The following is a 17,870-nucleotide window of genomic DNA, read 5'->3' as shown; positions in this document are numbered from 1 at the left end:
TATAGGTAGGGTTATAGGTAGTGTTATAGGTAGGGTTATTGATAGGGTTATATGTAGGGTTATAGGTAGGGTTAAATATATATATATATATATATATATATATATAATGCATACATATATACATACATATATACATACACATATATAATGTAAGGAGAAGAGGTGTAATAGAGGGATCGATGTCTTTACGTATTACTGTGACACCTTTATACAACCTATGCGTTGTTCATTGCTCCATTTGAAGCAATTAATAGGTACAAAGAGATAGGCGTTTAATCTTATTCCTTTCCATTGTTATCTCATACACAGTTATTTATAATTTGAGAAACAGGTGATTATCAAAGGCAAAGGTTATCGTGTAACGAGTTCAACTTGATTTTTTATCGTTTTAGATTCAAGTAATTGAACATTGACCTTGTCATTGGTCGGTAATTGCATAGTACCCAGTGGCATACTTCATCACAAAAACAATTGCTAAATAGTTGTTTCGAAAAAGTTGACACAAATAAAGGGAAAAACGTTGGTGAAAGAAAAAATACTCAACTGTGTGACTAATGACCAACTCGAGAATGAAGATGACGTCATTATCCCACTTGCTGCTTCTTCTTCTTGTCTTGGCCTACGGTGTTGTAAAAGGAGAAACTGAAGGTAAGATTTGAAATGAAACTATTTATTTATTTACTGTTTATATTAGTAGACTTGTTTAAGCTCTCATATTTAAATGTTTATTTCCAATTTTGAAACAATTAATGAACATTATTGTAATAGAAAAAAACAATACTCATCGAATCCCAATAGCTAAACTTATAACCGTTCCCCTCCCCCACCCTCTCCTCATCTCACTCCTCCGAAGGGTGTTATACCTTTGACCAGCAGTTGTTTCAAAATTCAATTATCATTATATAGACATGGCTCTGTGTGCTTATTGTAAAATCAGGAAAATCACATATTTCTATCGTTATTAATTAACTACTCGCGAACCTAACTTTCCTCTAAAGGATACATAAATATTGGTAGCATCTTTACCATATAAGATTGATGAATTAAATACCCCACTTATCTAAGAACGTTTTTCCCATTGTGAGATGGCAAAGACATATGACAGTCATTTTTAAGAGCTGTCATTTTGTGATGTCATATATAGAGCCACAAAGTGGGGACATCTTTTAGTCTTTTAGTCTACAAAGTATCGGTGTTATATTGTTGTTTTTCTTCATTTTATTAATATAAACATTGTTGAACATTGTATGACAGCCAAATTTAAGGCTGTTTCAATCCAAGAACAGGAATTTAAAGTTGAGCTAGATCTAGTTATTAGTTGATAAGGCATTGATTTTTATTCTCTCACAACGAACTGGAAAACTTTAATTAATTGTTTTTCTAAGTATTTATTTCGTTGATTGCTTAAATATTCTTTTGTTTCTAGAGATCGTATATCCGGATTTTCCTGACTGGTTTGAAAACCTAGAAAATGAAACTGGGCCGCCTGAATGGTTCCAAAGACTTCCGGGTTACGAATGCTCTCAAGAAGCAAGATGGCCGGTAAAGTTTGTCTCTTTTTGAGTGCGACCCATGATTACGAAATTTAGCAAATATAGTATTAAGGTATACTATTGAAGTAAGTGGATGGGGGTGTTCACATGTGAGGGCGTTAAGGTACATGTTCATATGTGAGTGTGTTTATATGTGAGTGTGTTTACATGTGAGTGTGTTTACATGTGGTTTGTTTACATGTGAGTATGTTTATATGTGAGTATGTATATATGTGGTGTGTTTACATGTGGTTTGTTTACATGTGAGTATGTTTATATGTGAGTATGTATATATGTGGTGTGTTTACATGCGGTTTGTTTACATGTGAGTATTTTATATGTGGTGTGTTTACATGTGAGTGTGTTTACATGTGGCTTGTTTACATGTGAGTATGTTATATGTAGTGTGTTTACATGTGAGTGTGCTTACATGTGGCTTGTTTACATGTGAGTATGTTTAGATGTGGTGTGTTTACATGTGAGTGTGTTTATATGTTGTGTGTTTACATTTGAGTATGTTTATATGTGAGTATGTATATATGTGGTGTGTTTACATGTGAGTGTGTTTACATGTGGTTTGTTTACATGTGAGTGTGTTTACATGTGGTTTGTTTACATGTGGTTTGTTTACATGTCAGTATGTTTATATGTGGTGTGTTTACAGGTGAGTGTGTTTGTATGTGGTGTGTTTACATGTGAGTGTGTTTACATGTGGTTTGTTTACATGTGAGTATGTTTATATGTGGTGTGTTTACATGTGAGTGTGTTTACATGTGGTGTGTTTACATTTGAGTATGTTTATATGTGAGTATGTATATACGTGGTGTGTTTACATGTGAGTGTGTTTACATGTGGTTTGTTTACATGTGAGTATGTTTATGTGTGGTGTGTTTACATGTGAGTGTGTTTACATGTGGTGTGTTTACATGTGAGTATGTTTATATGTGAGTGTGTTTACATTGTGAGTGTGTTTACATGTGGTGTGTTTACATTTTTGTATGTTTATATGTGAGTGTGTTTATATGTTGTGTGTTTACATGTGAGTGTGTTTGTATGCGGTGTGTTTATACATGTGAGACAGTAAGTCAGTAGAGTACGACATTCTAGTAAGGGTACGATTCGCTACAGATGAAAGTGCAAACTGAAGTGGAAAATGGAAGTTGGGGTGAATTAAAATTTAAACGTTCGCCTTCCATGATAAGTTAGAGAGAAAACGAAATTTCAAGGCAAGTTACGTCTGTCTCACATTATCAGGTCTGGGTTGCTGATACGTAACATTATATATTTAGTGTCAATCTATTAATGGACTCTCTGTTTCATTTTTAGGGCGATCAAACATTTCCATTTGAATGTCCAATAATGCAAGCGTCTGCAACTCGACCAACGTCAGGTATGATAAAATGAGTTGTGTAATTTCTGATTAGGGGTATTCGTGTTTTGGCAAAGGACCGTCAAGGAGATGGGGTTGGGGCGGGGGAGCCCTGATCAGATTTCTGGAAGCCTCCGCCTTTCCAAATTTCTCTTGTCCTCTCGTAGCAATTTTTGTCTAGCACAAAACTTCATATCAGAAAGAGAAATTATACCCTGAAATTTCTTTGGAATATCTTTCCTCTTTCTTCATTCTATTTCTTTTCTTTTCTTTTTCATCAAATTTAAAAAAATTGGGGTTGATACCTCTGCATGACCCCTCCCTTGCTTTACGCCTCAGAAGAAAATAATGAATATTCTGTAACCAATAACAATGTTCCCTTCTGTATCTCAACTACAAGCCTGAGAATTTCAAACACTTATTCCGAAGCAGCAAAGTTATCAGACCTTATAGAAGAGAAATGATGTATCCCTCCCTGACTGCTGGCATATTTGATTATTATTATTATAATTTTATTGTTTTAGTAATCTGGAATCAAATGAATTTACTTTACACACAGTACATAGGTTACGACCGGCAGACATAAATGTCATTGGTGCCTTGGGAGATTCGCTATCGGTAAGTTGCATAGTGATTTAATGGGAAGGGGAGCGCCTTAGCCACTCTAAAGAATGAAATGGTGGGGCGTCAGCCCTTCCACATAAATGCAAGACAGAATATTACAAACAATCCTAATTTCCAGTACATGTAACTTTCTAACATTTATGTAGTAGGCCCTATGCAACTTTAGCAGTCGAAACTTCTTCAACGCTGTTTCAAAAGTTACAACATTTAGCAGCATTTTGCAGCTGTAGGCCTATGCACCCTAAATTTCCCCTGCTAAATTTAACAATGGGGAAGGGTCTAACTTTCTTATACTCCCCACTCCCTCCATCCAAGACATAGCATCCTAGCCCCCCCCCCCCACCGGCCCCCTCCAACTTTAAAGAAAGTGGTTGCGAACTTGCTTACGAGACATGCAAATTTACATCTTTAAATCAATAAATCAGGTGATTAATTTTGTTCCAATCAATACAAGTTTGCTATCTGATTAATGATATATTATCTCTCATTATAGTCCGCTAATGGTGCTGGAGCTTGTTTCCTGCCTGAAGTGCTCTACATGTATAGAGGACAGTGTTTTAGGTGAGATATTTAATAAAATATTACTTAACGCTGATTTTAATTTTCATTTTAACTAAGACTATCCACAAGCTTCTCGGGGATTTCCCTACCATTTAAATTCACGTGGATGTTTTGTTGGGGTTGAATGTTAGAATGTTTGTTGTAGTCTGTTTGATATCGTTTTGTGTATTAACTTTTGTATGTGTATATGTATTTTATATGATATCCTATCATCTTATATTATGTTCTCTCTTATTTTAGTTATTCTTCCTCTTAGCGTATTTTATGACTTCTCTTTATAAATTTTATATTTATACTGGTATGAATAAATAAATGAAGAAATAAAAGTAATTAATACCAGTGTTGACCCATCCTTCGTTCACATAATTGTTGTATAAAAGACCAATTTAGTGAGTTTGTTCCAAAATATTTGCAAATTATGAATAATTTATAAGCTGATTATTATTAAGCAGGTATTCGTAATCGACGACTTAGCACCACAAGTTGGTTAAACTAGATATGGACAAACTATCAACAATACTCCATCATAATCATCTTCCAGTTACATAATTATAAAATAAAAAATCAGATATTTTAATGAGCTTGAGAGGGGCGAGGGTACGGGATGTGGTGTAAAAAGAACGAACACCAGCGTATATCAATCTTCTCTACATTAGTTTCTCACTGAATACAATGACACCCTGCAATTGTGATTGGCTACAGTTTATGTCATTATAGAGGAGAGGGGGTGAGTACCACGGAGCAGTACCAGGAACTTGTATGCAAAGTTCCTTAGAGACCCCTCCCCTCCCCTGCCCCAACCAACCTCTCCTTCCTACAGCCAATGCATGTTTAACATATTGCTCATCATCGCGATTCTCCTATCTTTCTTTAATTGATTTTTGCTTTAAATATATAGCTTTCCATCGAAGCTGCAACCGCTGGCTCACCCGCCCCCCCCCCTCCCCATCCCGCGCCCTCAAATAAATAAATAAATTAATCGATACTTTGTTCCTTTACATCTTCAGCACTGGTGGGGACGGTAGCTTCGAGACCAACCCTACCATAGCAAGTAAGTGATTTAAAGATCTTCTGTAAACAAGAGACTAGATTCTGCTGCTCTTGCATTATCACTGGTCAATTTATATTAGACACCAACTTGAATTTGCTATGTTACACACCATAAAATACATCGCTGTGTTTTTATGATTTTTTTTTTTGTGTTTGGTACGGATTGTGCCAAATTTGGTTACCAGCCGTGCTAATACGACCCACGGATCCTCTTTGGTTGTGGTCACTGAATGATACATACGTAAAAGGCGAGGAAAAGCACATATTAGATGCTTTTATCTCTTAAATTAATTGTTTGTATTTATTTGCTTTTTTTAACGATCAATAAAAATATGCAATATTAATACTTCTTTACAACAAATACAATGCTTAGCTGTTGTCTCGTTAACTCTATGATATTTCTTCAGATATACTGCGGAAATTCAATCCCGACTTGAAGGGATATAGCTTAGAAACCAACTGGTGGACGTCACCGCAGGCTGGTATGAACGTCGGAATACCTGGAGCAGTCGCCGAGTAAGTAAGGTGATGGCATCCCCCCCCCCCCCTCCCTCGTCATTTTGTTTAAAGTGGATATACGGTGTATAATGTATCGTCATATCACTATCCACTTACCGTCAAATCACTATCCACTTACCGTCAAATCACTATCCACTTACCGTCAAATCACTATCCACTTACTGCAAAGTAGTAGAGATTCACAATTTCTCGCAAGAGAAGGCCAGGGAGACCAATACGGATACCAAATTACCACCGAAGAATTTTGCTTGTCCTATCGTGTATACCGCGAATAGCTTGCTTAAAAATGCATTCGGCTAAAATGCCAGCTGATCGCACGATTTGGGGCTATCATTTAAGTTCAGCAATTACATGTGATGGCTAAAAAATGTTGTACTTTTTACTATACAGTGATTTACCGAGACAAGCTCGTGCACTAATTAATGCTATGAAGGATGATCCCAATATCGACTTTGAAAACGACTGGAAACTAATCACACTCTTCATTGGAGGGAACGACCTCTGCGGCTGGTGTCGAAACAAGGAGAAGAGGAGCGCGGAGATGTACACGTATTGGATAAACGAAGCAATAAAGATACTACATGATGGGGTAAACTATACAACACTGATATACCTCTCAGATGGGGGGTACATGTGGGAGGGGCGGGGAGGGGGTGGGAAAAACAAGGAGAAGAGGAGCGCAGAGATGTACACGTATTGGATAAACGAAGCAATAAAGATACTACACGATGGGGTAAACTATACAACACTGATGTACCTCTCAGGTGGTGGGTACATGTGGGAGGGGTAGGGGAGGGGATGGGGGTAACATAAGTCATTTTATAGAGCGTCTACCAGTGTTTTTCAGTTGGGAAAGAAACAGAAACTGTTGGGGAGACATTACGCTTCAAATTGATATTTTGTTAACAAAAAAGATCTCTTGTAGACATTGCCAATAATGTACAGGCGAAAATTCAAGGAATCCGGGACCCCCCTTTTAAGAGATCCTATCTGACACGGCCGCTCGGTCTTTGTTTTGAGTCCCACCTCAAAACCCCTTAATCACCCCTTCCCGACCATATTAGGCCACCACATATGTGTTTATTACATGCACTACGGGATTACATTTGACTGCATGCAACATTCAGATAGAATTTCGTATTTATAATTTTCGTTTTATTTTATTATCCAGCTCCCTCGTACCTATGTAGCTGTGATAGGAATCCTTCTTATTCCAGAAGTCGACATCATGGATAAACCTCTCTGCAGATTCATGCATAAGTAAGTGTAACGTTTAACAAATGTACTATAAATATCGTATATTTTCCTTTCTTAAGACTAAAAAAAACACTTTCCTGGAAAATGGATTTTACCTGTAATAGGTTAGCATATAGGTGAGATACTTGAAAACTTCAAAAGTTTTAGTATTATCCCTCTTGCATAGATGAAAAAGTTTCAAGAAATTTAGGGTAGTTTTCTTGATAGTAGCTGTAGGTATAGGGACACTTTTCGACGTATCAGGTGTTAACAAAATAAAAACGTTCATAATAGTAAGTCTAGGCTATGGTTAGATCTTCCTTTTTGGCGTACGATGTAGCCAATTGAATACGAAATATGTAGTGAAATAGAGATCTTAAAAAAAAAAACGACCTAATGAAGTACTACTAGTTGACAAGACTGTATTAAATATTTCTACCCCGCCTAGGCCTATGGGGTCTTCTTCTTTGGTACCGTTATTGATATGTGTGACTTTATAACACAGAATATAATCCCACGAAATAAAAACTAAGCATTTCATCAGTAATAAACCTTTGATATGTTTCTTTTCATGAATATCATTTTATTTGAAAATAGTCAGTACTGCAGTTGCGCATTGGATCGTTCCATCAGAAATGACTTTTGGAACATTACCAGAGATTATCAGGTATATTTGATTTATATATGTAACTCTATAGGAAGCTATAAGATTCATTTAGTTTCAGTAATAAATCTGTTTGTCACATGAGGTTGGTTCGTTTTTCAAATTGTGAATGGGAAATATGTGAATTATATCATAAATAAGTGTATATGATCGACAGACAATAATATACCAAACTCCAGTCTGCATTAAATATCATCACGGAGTAAAAATGAAAGATTCCAATGTTGTTAATTTTACTTTATTAAAACTGTCGAAATAACAAAGCCATTCAATACCAACAATAACAACAACACAACAATAACAGTAAATGCCGTGTTATTGAATCATACCCTGAACTTTGGTGTCGTCCGTTTATAGATGTTTTTCTTGCAGGGCGGGAAAGACAGGAACTTGAAGCATATCTTGAACAGACGAAACATACATCAATTTTCACACGATATATGATTGTATCAGCTAACTGTTAATTTGATTTGGTTTGATTCTCCTGTTTATATTCTAGCACTGATGTAATTAAACAACTTTCTTCTTACTCAATACTCACAGGAGACCCTACAAACAGCGATCGAAAGTCGCATGTGGGATGACAAAGACGACTTTACAGCAAGTCTGTTGCCATGCCTACACGAATCTCATATGCCGTTGCTTGAGGTGAGTTATACATGCGTTCTATAATAACTTGTTTTATTCTAATATATTTCCAATGCCCACCAATGCGGCACATCAAATCTAAATATTTTTCTATCAAAGCTGTTTTGTTAACTAATGGATATTAATATGTATTTATTCATCTCTTTGTTTTACAGGATGGCAGTCCAGACTATTCATATTTTGCCCCAGATTGTTTCCACTTCAGCCATAAAGCTCACTCCGGGTTTGGTGCTATTCTCTGGAACAACATGGTAATATGACTTGTAATCGCTCATGCATATTTGAAATGTGATTCACATAAGACAAAAATGGGAAAAATTTACCGTGGAATATTTATTTATTTATTTATTTATTTATTTATTTATTTATTTATTTATTTATTTATTTATTTATTTATTTATTTATTTATTTATTTATTTATTTATTTATTTATTTATTTATTTATTTATTTATTTATTTATTTATTTATTTATTTATTTATTTATTTATTTATTTATTTATTTATTTATTTATTTATTTATTTATTTATTTATTTATTTATTTATTTATTTATTTATTTATTTATTTATTTATTTATTTATTTATTTATTTATTTATTTATTTATTTATTTATTTATTTATTTATTTATTTATTTATTTATTTATTTATTTATTTATTTATTTATTTATTTATTTATTTATTTATTTATTTATTTATTTATTTATTTATTTATTTATTTATTTATTTATTTATTTATTTATTTATTTATTTATTTATTTATTTATTTATTTATTTATTTATTTATTTATTTATTTATTTATTTATTTATTTATTTATTTATTTATTTATTTATTTATTTATTTATTTATTTTTTTATTTATTTATTTATTTATTTATTTATTTATTTATTTATTTATTTATTTATTTATTTTTTTATTTATTTATTTATTTATTTATTTATTTATTTATTTATTTATTTATTTATTTATTTATTTATTTATTTATTTATTTATTTATTTATTTATTTATTTATTTATTTATTTATTTATTTATTTATTTATTTTTTTTTTTATTTACAGATGGAAAGAGTTGGAGAGAGGTCCGAAGATTTCCTGGAAGTTGAAAATCTCAAATGTCCTTCAGATGTAAGTTAAGCCAGAAAATATGTTTGAAAGAATCAAAATATTCTTCTCCCACAAAAGAGAAATATAGGGAACGAACGAAGATAGAAATAGGCAATTGCACTGAACCTCAACACAGAATAGGCTGCCCCCCCCCCTCCCCCCAAAATAAGATGGTTTGATTACGGGTGTTTACAATGTCAATGCAACACTTTGTTAATTTTCCCTTACAACAGACTTTTCATAACCCGAGAGAAGTTTTGTTTTAAATTATTCTTTTATTCTTGCTGTGTGTTTCATTGTTTTAACTGTCGGTGAAGACCTTAGAGTATTATGAATTTGTAATAAAAAATTACCACAAGACACTGACTTTTGAAGAGATGTTTAACAAGCGATTGGATCGTACAAGAATCTTCTGCTGTTTGTCTCATTAATAAAACGGAAGACGTTTTGCCACGGGCTCACAAAAAGCAAACAACCATTTTCTATAACTCAAAATCAATTGTGTGTGAATGCAATATTTTCCATTTCCGGTCGTGTGAATGTACAACAGGAATATTGCTAAAAGGCCATACGTTATATTATTGTCAACAGAATTGTAATGATTCAGATGTCTTACTCTAAACAAATATACTAAATTGATATATCGCTTTATATACAACACAAGAATGATAATGTGGTATGGCTATAAGTTTTGTTTATTTATATACTCAGTTGTTTTTGTTGTTGTTTATTTGCTTTTGTAATCAAGTGACAGTCGTTTAATTAACAGCCGCGTGCATCACATTAGACGAGTGGAAAGTATTTCAAATCGATTGGAGGAAGAAACAAAAGGAAAAGTTTCTTGTGATGAAGACAATTAAGGGCTTATCCACACAAAAAATGCACAATGGTTTTTAAATAATTTTAGTAATAGCAAACGCCCGTTTAGAACACTTACATCAAGACGTAACATTTGCTATCGTTATCTATGACATCCAATCAAGGTTAAAAATTTCTATATATCACTTTACGTCTTGGTTCAGTAATGTTTTCATTTTTTTTTGAAAACTTGTATTACTTTTACATTATTTCATCTTTTCGTTTGTCTTTACTTTACAGACGTTTCCATTCTTATACACGAACGTTAACAGTGATCCTGGTTTCCAGGTGGAGTTACCGTCTGGATCGCCAGCAGGGATCCGACCTGCTATCAATCTTACTCTCTTTGCTTTAGCCGCGATTTGTTTGTTTTTAAATCTGTAGCAACTTAAAGAACATTAAAGGGTATATAATGTTTTGTGATATGAGTTGAATAGGTCTTCTCATTCAGTTATGTAACATTTTTAGACAAACTTCATCTAAACATTAACTGACACATCATGGTTGTATTTGTACATGAAAAGTTAAGAAAAAAATTGAAATCATTTAAGTTATTTGGCTTGATTAATAATTATATAGGGATCCCTTTTTATTTGTTTTTTTGATTATATTTATATCAACAAAAAGAAGTCGCAGATGGACGTTATTGAAAATTAATTGAGCACTTAATTCCTTCCGGGTTCTGAGAGTGGTCGTTTTCACTGGCAGAGGCTTTAGATCTTGTTTATACACAAGACTATCCGTGTCACGTTTGAAGAAAAGGGACTATTTCTCTGCAGATTCATTTTTTTTTTAAACTGCGAGATATTTTCAATTTATCAAGAAGAAACAGAATTAATATACACTGAGATATTGAACAGATGCAGACGCTATACTGTAACATATATATTTATCAAGTGTATTACATCACGTGCAAAAGCAAATTTTGGTTAATACTTTAAAGCTGATTTCAGGATAAGTAACCGAAATTTATTCGAATGTTTTTCATGACAAAGAATAATAATAATGACAGTATATAAATAGAAGTGTAAATGTTTTTTTCAAGCTGTTATATGTGTGGCTGGTCAAACTGATGTTTTCCTGCATAAGCCTCTTAATGCATACACTATCTGATAATTGTCAACTTTCTCTATTTTGGCGCGCTTAAAAAAATTAATGGGTACCCCTCCCCACCATCACATACGACAGTGAGTTTGCAACGGTGGATACTTAAGCACGGGGAGGGAGTATATGTGAGCACTTTGCAAAGTATTTGATCACTTCCCTCACTTGTGAGCCACTCCCAGAAGAGCAATGAAATCAAATATTTCTAAGAATTGGTCCATGTCACTGGTCCCCTTCAACAAATATTAATCCTTCAATAAATGATCGCGGACTACCTGTCCTACTTTTTACACAGTTCTGTGTATTTCAAATATTATTATTCTAGTTACAATATTGTAGTGTTTTTGTAGCCATTGAAAACTGAGCCTATCGTGTTTATATATTTGCCATTAATTCATGATACGAAATAAGTTTTATAGTTATAAGGGCTGGGCTGTATCCAATATCAATATCTGTAAAATGTAAAATGTAAACAAAATAAAAAGCAAAGAATGTCTCACAATATTTGCAGTTTTATAACAGTAAACTTCGCATGTAAACGAGCACGTTGGTCAAATAAACACAATATTAACATTCAATTTATAAAACATTGATTTTATTATAATCGATAAAACAGTGTACGTCTCCCTATAGGTGTTATGTTTTACCACCCTATAAATCATGAAGGAAACACACAAATAGTTTCTGTATCGATGTTTGCAGGCTGCGATCGATTTATTATTGACCAGAGAGAGTAACTAACAAGAGGTTTCGCAGAACAACTTATTGACTATTTTTTAGCCAGTGAATACAGCTGTCTAGCAATCTTTCAATGTGCATGATTTAAGGTCACAGTTGCGTTAACTTAACCGCCTGCCTCTATCAGAACCAAGTATAAACTAAAATGGGTCAAAACTTCAGCATTTAAATTAATGAAAATGAGACGGTTTTGCAAGGGTCATCAATGTTGCCGAATTAAACTACAAAGCTAAAAATGGCCACGTATGTCCAAATTTCAATGCCCTGTCCACTGCCATCATTAAGAGCACCCCCCTCCCCATAACACTATTGTATGATATATATATATATATATATATATATATATATTTATATATATATATATATATATATATATATATATATAAATCATGATTTACTCTATTTCACTGACCATATAACGGATGAGTTTAATCCAAAATTGCCAATATGTTTATTTTTTTCAGCTTTACCGTTTGAAATAATAGAGCCCATCATTCTTCCAGTTCTAACCATTTTGAATTTTCAGGGAAATAAATAGTGTTGTTTTTTTAAAAAGTTACAGACTATACGATGCGCATGTTATGAAAAACTGACAAATTCCTGATGAGGCAGGACGAACTTGCAGATCAGATATATCAGAAATCATATATATATTTATAAACATAAAACAAAATATCGAATCAGCTTTGAGCAGCATCTACTTCGGTATTTTCTGCAGTATTATCTTTATCAACTTGTTCCTTAAAAGCATTAACAGCGAGCACTTTACGAGCAGCCGACACGAATTTTTTCAGGGATAATTTTCTATCGGCGCCCTCACCTAAAGCTGATAGTGGCGCCATTAGGGCAAATTTTGAGTTTCTCCTGCTCATGGAGGCAACAGTCTTCTCCGTCGATCCTGGATTTTCAATTTCGTCTGATTTATCAATGGCAAGAATTTCTTGAAGTCTCTCAGCTAGCAGAGAATCTTCAGAATCGCTGCTATCGTTCTCACTTTGATTAGCGCCCTCTTTATTTGTTGATCCTTCCAAGTTGGAGGCGCTATCTGTAAAAACACCGCCATCATTCGAAGTTGTCTTTTTCTTTTTCCTGTTTTTCTTCTTTGGTCTTTGTTTCTTCGCTTCTTCTAATAATTCTTGAAATTCCTCTGCGGAATCAAATCCCAACCAAACGTACATTTCGTCACTTTTCGAGTTTTCGAGTAGTTCTCTTGTCCTTAAGATCTCCGGTTTGAAGTCAGCATTCATAAATGGATTTTCGGTAACTTGTTCTTTAGAGAACTCCACAGGAAGTAGCTGAGGCGGCAGATTGACAGCAAATCTTGATTGATTCACCTTTGTAGATTCCTCTGGTGGTTCAGCGACTTTCGGTTTAGGCAATGGTGGGAGCTTGAATTTAGGTAAAGTTGGTTTCAACTGAGGCCTACTTGTGTTTAAATAAAAACTTCTCGCTAAACCAGGTTTTTCCCCACCAAAGCTTTTTGAAGTAGATTGTCCCTGTAGCTCAGATATTCCTCCGCTTGAAATCATATTACTGAGGGACATTCTTTTCTGAAGGCCTGGCTTTACCGGTACAGGAGCTTTACGTCTTTCTAAGTCAGATAGTTGTGGCAGGGATAAAGTCCTCGTTGCTACAGTGGCTTTACCAGCAACAAAATCTTTACCACTTTTGCCAGCACTGTCGGTGACAATTGGTTCCATTGCGGTAACATTGTCGACAATTTTTCCATTCATTATGTCCTGTTTCGCTTCTTCGAAATCCATCATCTGTTTCTGATTAGCTAAGTGTTTCTTTTCCGATGCATTCATCTCGTTTAGAGATCTAAGCAAGAAATCGCTCTGTTTCCTGCTTCCAACGTACTCCATTGTATCTCTACGTACTGACCCTACTACGGATGCATTGTGTAACTCCGGTTTAAGCTTCTTCCTTGGTAATTCGGGAAGATTCCTATTCTTCTTCCTAGATCTTCTTCGTTTTGGTATTAGTTCTCCTCTTTGAATCAAATCTGCTTCTAACAGTCTTCTCCTCTCTTGGTTGGACTCCACTAATCCTTTCAAGAATTCATTCCTCTTTGACATCTCCCTGTGGCTCCTGTTAAATGCAGCCACGCTCAATTGTTTGGCATAGTTGATATGACGGATCTCCCTCTCTGCCTCCAGTCGGTAGGCATGTTGTCTCTCTCGGCCCCCAAAAGTGGACCGACGATCAATTTTGATCATAAGAGTTCTGGGATCGTCCCGCTTAAGATCCAACTGGAATGATCCACGAACCATAATGGAATGAGTCAGCCACGTGATAACTGGTAATGTTATATATATAGGCCTATATACAGTAGTTAACAATTCATCAAGTTTACCATGAACGTCTGATGTCTTCCTATTGGTTCGTTTGGTGTGGGTGACAATGAGACATCTTTGTTATATGAAAACAAATGGTGGCTCGGCGGAAGTCTTCATGGGTATAGCCATATTGGTATATAAGCCATCTATGTGAAGAAGAGGGCAAAACATTTGCAGGTTTAAATTAAGATAATGGTTATGTACAAAGGCACTACCGAGAGTTCAACGTGATACAAATATGACGACATCTTGAACAAATGTAAATGCCAGGGAGGGGGAGGGCGGGGAGGGCGAGGGAGGGGGAAGGGTTATCACGTGTGGGAACCTATGTCTATAATCTACTTTGTTAGATAGAAAGTGATACCGCATCGTTACTACGAGAAATGAATGATGCAAAACGTTCCGCAATGTTTTGTTTTTTATAACGACTTTATTTAATGGAATTCATTAATGTATTGGCCCTCCTTTTTTTATTGATTGTTTTTATCCGTCCATTTTTATGGATTAACTAATTTGATAGAAAGTAGTCTGTAACTGAGAAAATGAAACCCTATAGAAGTATATATAACCCTATAACCGTGTATTCATGAACTATTTAGTTATAACAATATACACCACTAAACATTTCTCAATAACGAATATACATAAAACTAAGTTTCCAAAATAATACAAGATATCGAAAATATTCAATATATGTATAAATAGCTAACATTCTATTTATTTTTATTTAGTAAGGTATACCGTATGTTCTATACATTTACCACGGTAATCTAGAACGCTAAGCCTTTATAACTATTGAGTTTTTAGCACTGTTCCAACACCTGCTTTTAGACACATATACCACATACGGTATATACATTTCTCAAAAATAAATTGAGAATTAAACCATATTAGAGCCATATTTACCTTTCAGTTATATAAACACATAAACTTTCCACTTCCACACTCATGAAATAACAGTCCTGTTTGATGAACGTACAGCAAGACTCATGGATTGAATATACAACAAATAACATGACAGTTACTTCCACAATGTTTATACACATGTATATGTACAGGCTATGGCGTTACTAACAGTTTGAGGCTAAGAATCGATTCGACCCTCCCTGGCTTTGTTCCCACACTTATCACGTGTCTTTTATGCTCCATTTGGGGTTGCTAACGCTTGGCCCAAATTGAATAGGGCCCACTTCTAATGTTCTGATTGTGTATCTTGATAAATACGTCAGAGCGGTCGATTTACGTGTACAGGGATGGGGGAGAGGGATTTACGTCACAGACCTATATAGGGGCATCCAGTGTCTTGCCAAGAATGAGAAAGTGCTGTTAAGTTTTAACTAAGACTTTATACTCTTAACAGTAGACAATTATCATTTATTATGTTTTTCGTTTAGCTTCTTATTGACACCCTGACCAAACCATGTAATATTTACACATACTCATATATTACTGAATCAAATTATGATTATGTGTGTATATATGTGCAAGTTACGTATGTGTATAGGTGTATGCAAATTATGTATAGGCTGTGGTATATGTCAATAAGGAAAAGGAGATCTATGTGATGTCAACTATTCAGTTGGCTGCTCATAATTAAAGATTTATTTACTTTTTTATTCTGATATCAGAGGTTAATGTGTCCACAGATTGAATGTGTAATGTTTTTATTTTCAAAATGTGTGTTCATCGACAGAATGTTTAGAGGGATCATAGTAAGACAAATTCTACTCAAACAGCTTCTGTATAATAAGTATAAATAATCCTAAAAATTGTCACTAGCATGTATGATAATAACAGAGTGGTTATTGTAAAACAATACTATCGTAATAAATATTTCTCATCTTGCCTTTTTTTTCTAGTTTTCTTTTTCTGGTTCCTTTGTGGGGGTGGGGGGGGGACATATTCTGGTTTAAAAGAGCAGAGGTCTTACTATCGAAGATTCGATGTTATTTTAGATTAGCTAATTAATCTACCTTTTCAACGTTAAGATTGAGATAATACTCTAAATAGGTCGCAAGCATATCAGTGATTGATTGATAATTCTATCATACTAAATATAGAGTCATGTATCATAGTCTTTGTATTATTGTTTATAAACATATATGTGACGTTATATCAAACTACCTGTCGCAGGTTTGAATAAGTACCCATGGCCTTATCACTTGTTACGTTATAGAACATGACATGCTAAATATTCAATCTAAGTCAAAATGGAAATTTTATTATAATTATTTTTCATTTGATTTAGATTCTCGCCTAGTCAATAACATGTAGACGTGATCTGTTGTGACGCCAGAAACAAATAGACGTGTAACGTATCAATCGAAGGCAAAATTGAAATTTTCAATCTACATTATTTAAAGATTTATAATTCCATCTGTACTATTGTTTTTATTTTTGAGGTCCTTGTTTGATCCAGAACTGATGTTAATAGGCCCTTAGCTTTATAATGTGTCAAGATAACCATGTATTATTGCCTTTTTGTAACAAATGGCATATGCTGAGCGTATATGGTGCGCTAGTGTGTCATAAATCCTGAAATCGACATTTGTAAGTTTTCTAATTGGATGACCGGTGTCACATTTTGTTTTCTAGCGTTCTGATTTGAAGAAATCGACATATGTCAAATTTAAACAGGACTTATAACACAGTAGGCGCACCATAGGCGTATACACCTTTTATATTGTAATCATTTGAAACGGTTGCTGAATTGCGAACAAGGAAAACACAAAGAGCCTTCAAGCCTCTAATTGACAGAATTTTAAACTTGATATGTGATGACCCAAATAAAACAAGAAAAGAACAATTTGAGGGCTCGTAGTGTTTCTTCAGATATTCTGGTTTTCAAGAAATCCGTTAAAATATGCTAATTCTCTAAAATGCCCCATAAAGGGTAAATTGATGATGACTTAGCCTCCTCGTTATAGAACTAATTTGGGTTATTCTTTTATAAATTCCTCAATCAAACTCAATCAAAACATGTTCTTTGAACTTCATTTTACCTACAGAGCACCCTTTGATGACTTAGAACATCGCTTGTTGTTGCAATTGTTCTACTACGTTGTAAATATGTCATTTGGTGTCATTAAAAGTGTTAAGTTTCTCCTGTGAGTTTTATTGTAGTGCACCTCGGGAATCTGACAATGGTCTTATATATATATATATACTAGACTATATCATTCAGTCACTTTAATTCATGAACACCAGCTGTATAAAGAGACATTTCTCACAAATTCAATGTGTTATGCATTATATTACCTAAACCGTTAGCAGTGGGGTTTTTTAAAGCCTCAAAACATATCAAAGTTATTTTGTGCTTAAGATCATCCTTCAATGGAGTTTAAATTCTTCTTGCAATCAACCGCTCTCAATATTATGATTATGATAATTATGCACATTTCTTCCACTTCTATACACCAATGGCCTATATACCACCGGCCTCAGCAAACTACAGGCCAACAAACGTCGAACAGTGTGATTTAATAACTTCTACAAATTGTATTCAAGTGAGTGGCCATAAATGT

The 17,870-nt window shown here is 34.1% G+C and overlaps 2 protein-coding genes across 2 annotated transcripts; one reads left to right on the top strand and one right to left on the bottom strand.

Moving 5' to 3' along the window:
- Window positions 1-416: 416 nt before the first annotated feature.
- LOC139971610 (phospholipase B1, membrane-associated-like) lies at window positions 417-12,314 on the top strand. Its single transcript, XM_071978236.1, has 14 exons — window positions 417-648; window positions 1,427-1,542; window positions 2,859-2,922; window positions 3,461-3,519; window positions 4,019-4,086; window positions 5,094-5,137; window positions 5,544-5,652; window positions 6,046-6,244; window positions 6,827-6,915; window positions 7,489-7,558; window positions 8,099-8,203; window positions 8,359-8,454; window positions 9,263-9,328; window positions 10,406-12,314. The coding sequence occupies exons 1-14, from the start codon at window positions 555-557 to the stop codon at window positions 10,547-10,549; spliced, it is 1,323 nt and encodes a 440-aa protein (XP_071834337.1). The 5' UTR covers window positions 417-554; the 3' UTR covers window positions 10,550-12,314.
- Window positions 12,315-12,390: 76 nt separating this feature from the next.
- LOC139971609 (uncharacterized) lies at window positions 12,391-15,406 on the bottom strand. Its single transcript, XM_071978235.1, has 2 exons — window positions 15,253-15,406; window positions 12,391-14,492 (listed from the first exon to the last, which is right to left on the bottom strand). Exon 2 carries the CDS (start codon window positions 14,278-14,280, stop codon window positions 12,688-12,690), a length of 1,593 nt encoding a protein of 530 aa, XP_071834336.1. The 5' UTR covers window positions 14,281-14,492; window positions 15,253-15,406; the 3' UTR covers window positions 12,391-12,687.
- Window positions 15,407-17,870: the final 2,464 nt, after the last annotated feature.

Source organism: Apostichopus japonicus, chromosome 8 (genome assembly GCF_037975245.1).
Source record: "Apostichopus japonicus isolate 1M-3 chromosome 8, ASM3797524v1, whole genome shotgun sequence".
Classification (NCBI taxonomy): Eukaryota; Metazoa; Echinodermata; class Holothuroidea; order Aspidochirotida; family Stichopodidae; genus Apostichopus; species Apostichopus japonicus.
The sequence above is the reverse complement of the archived record's forward strand: the minus strand, read 5'-3'. Positions and strand labels throughout refer to the sequence as shown.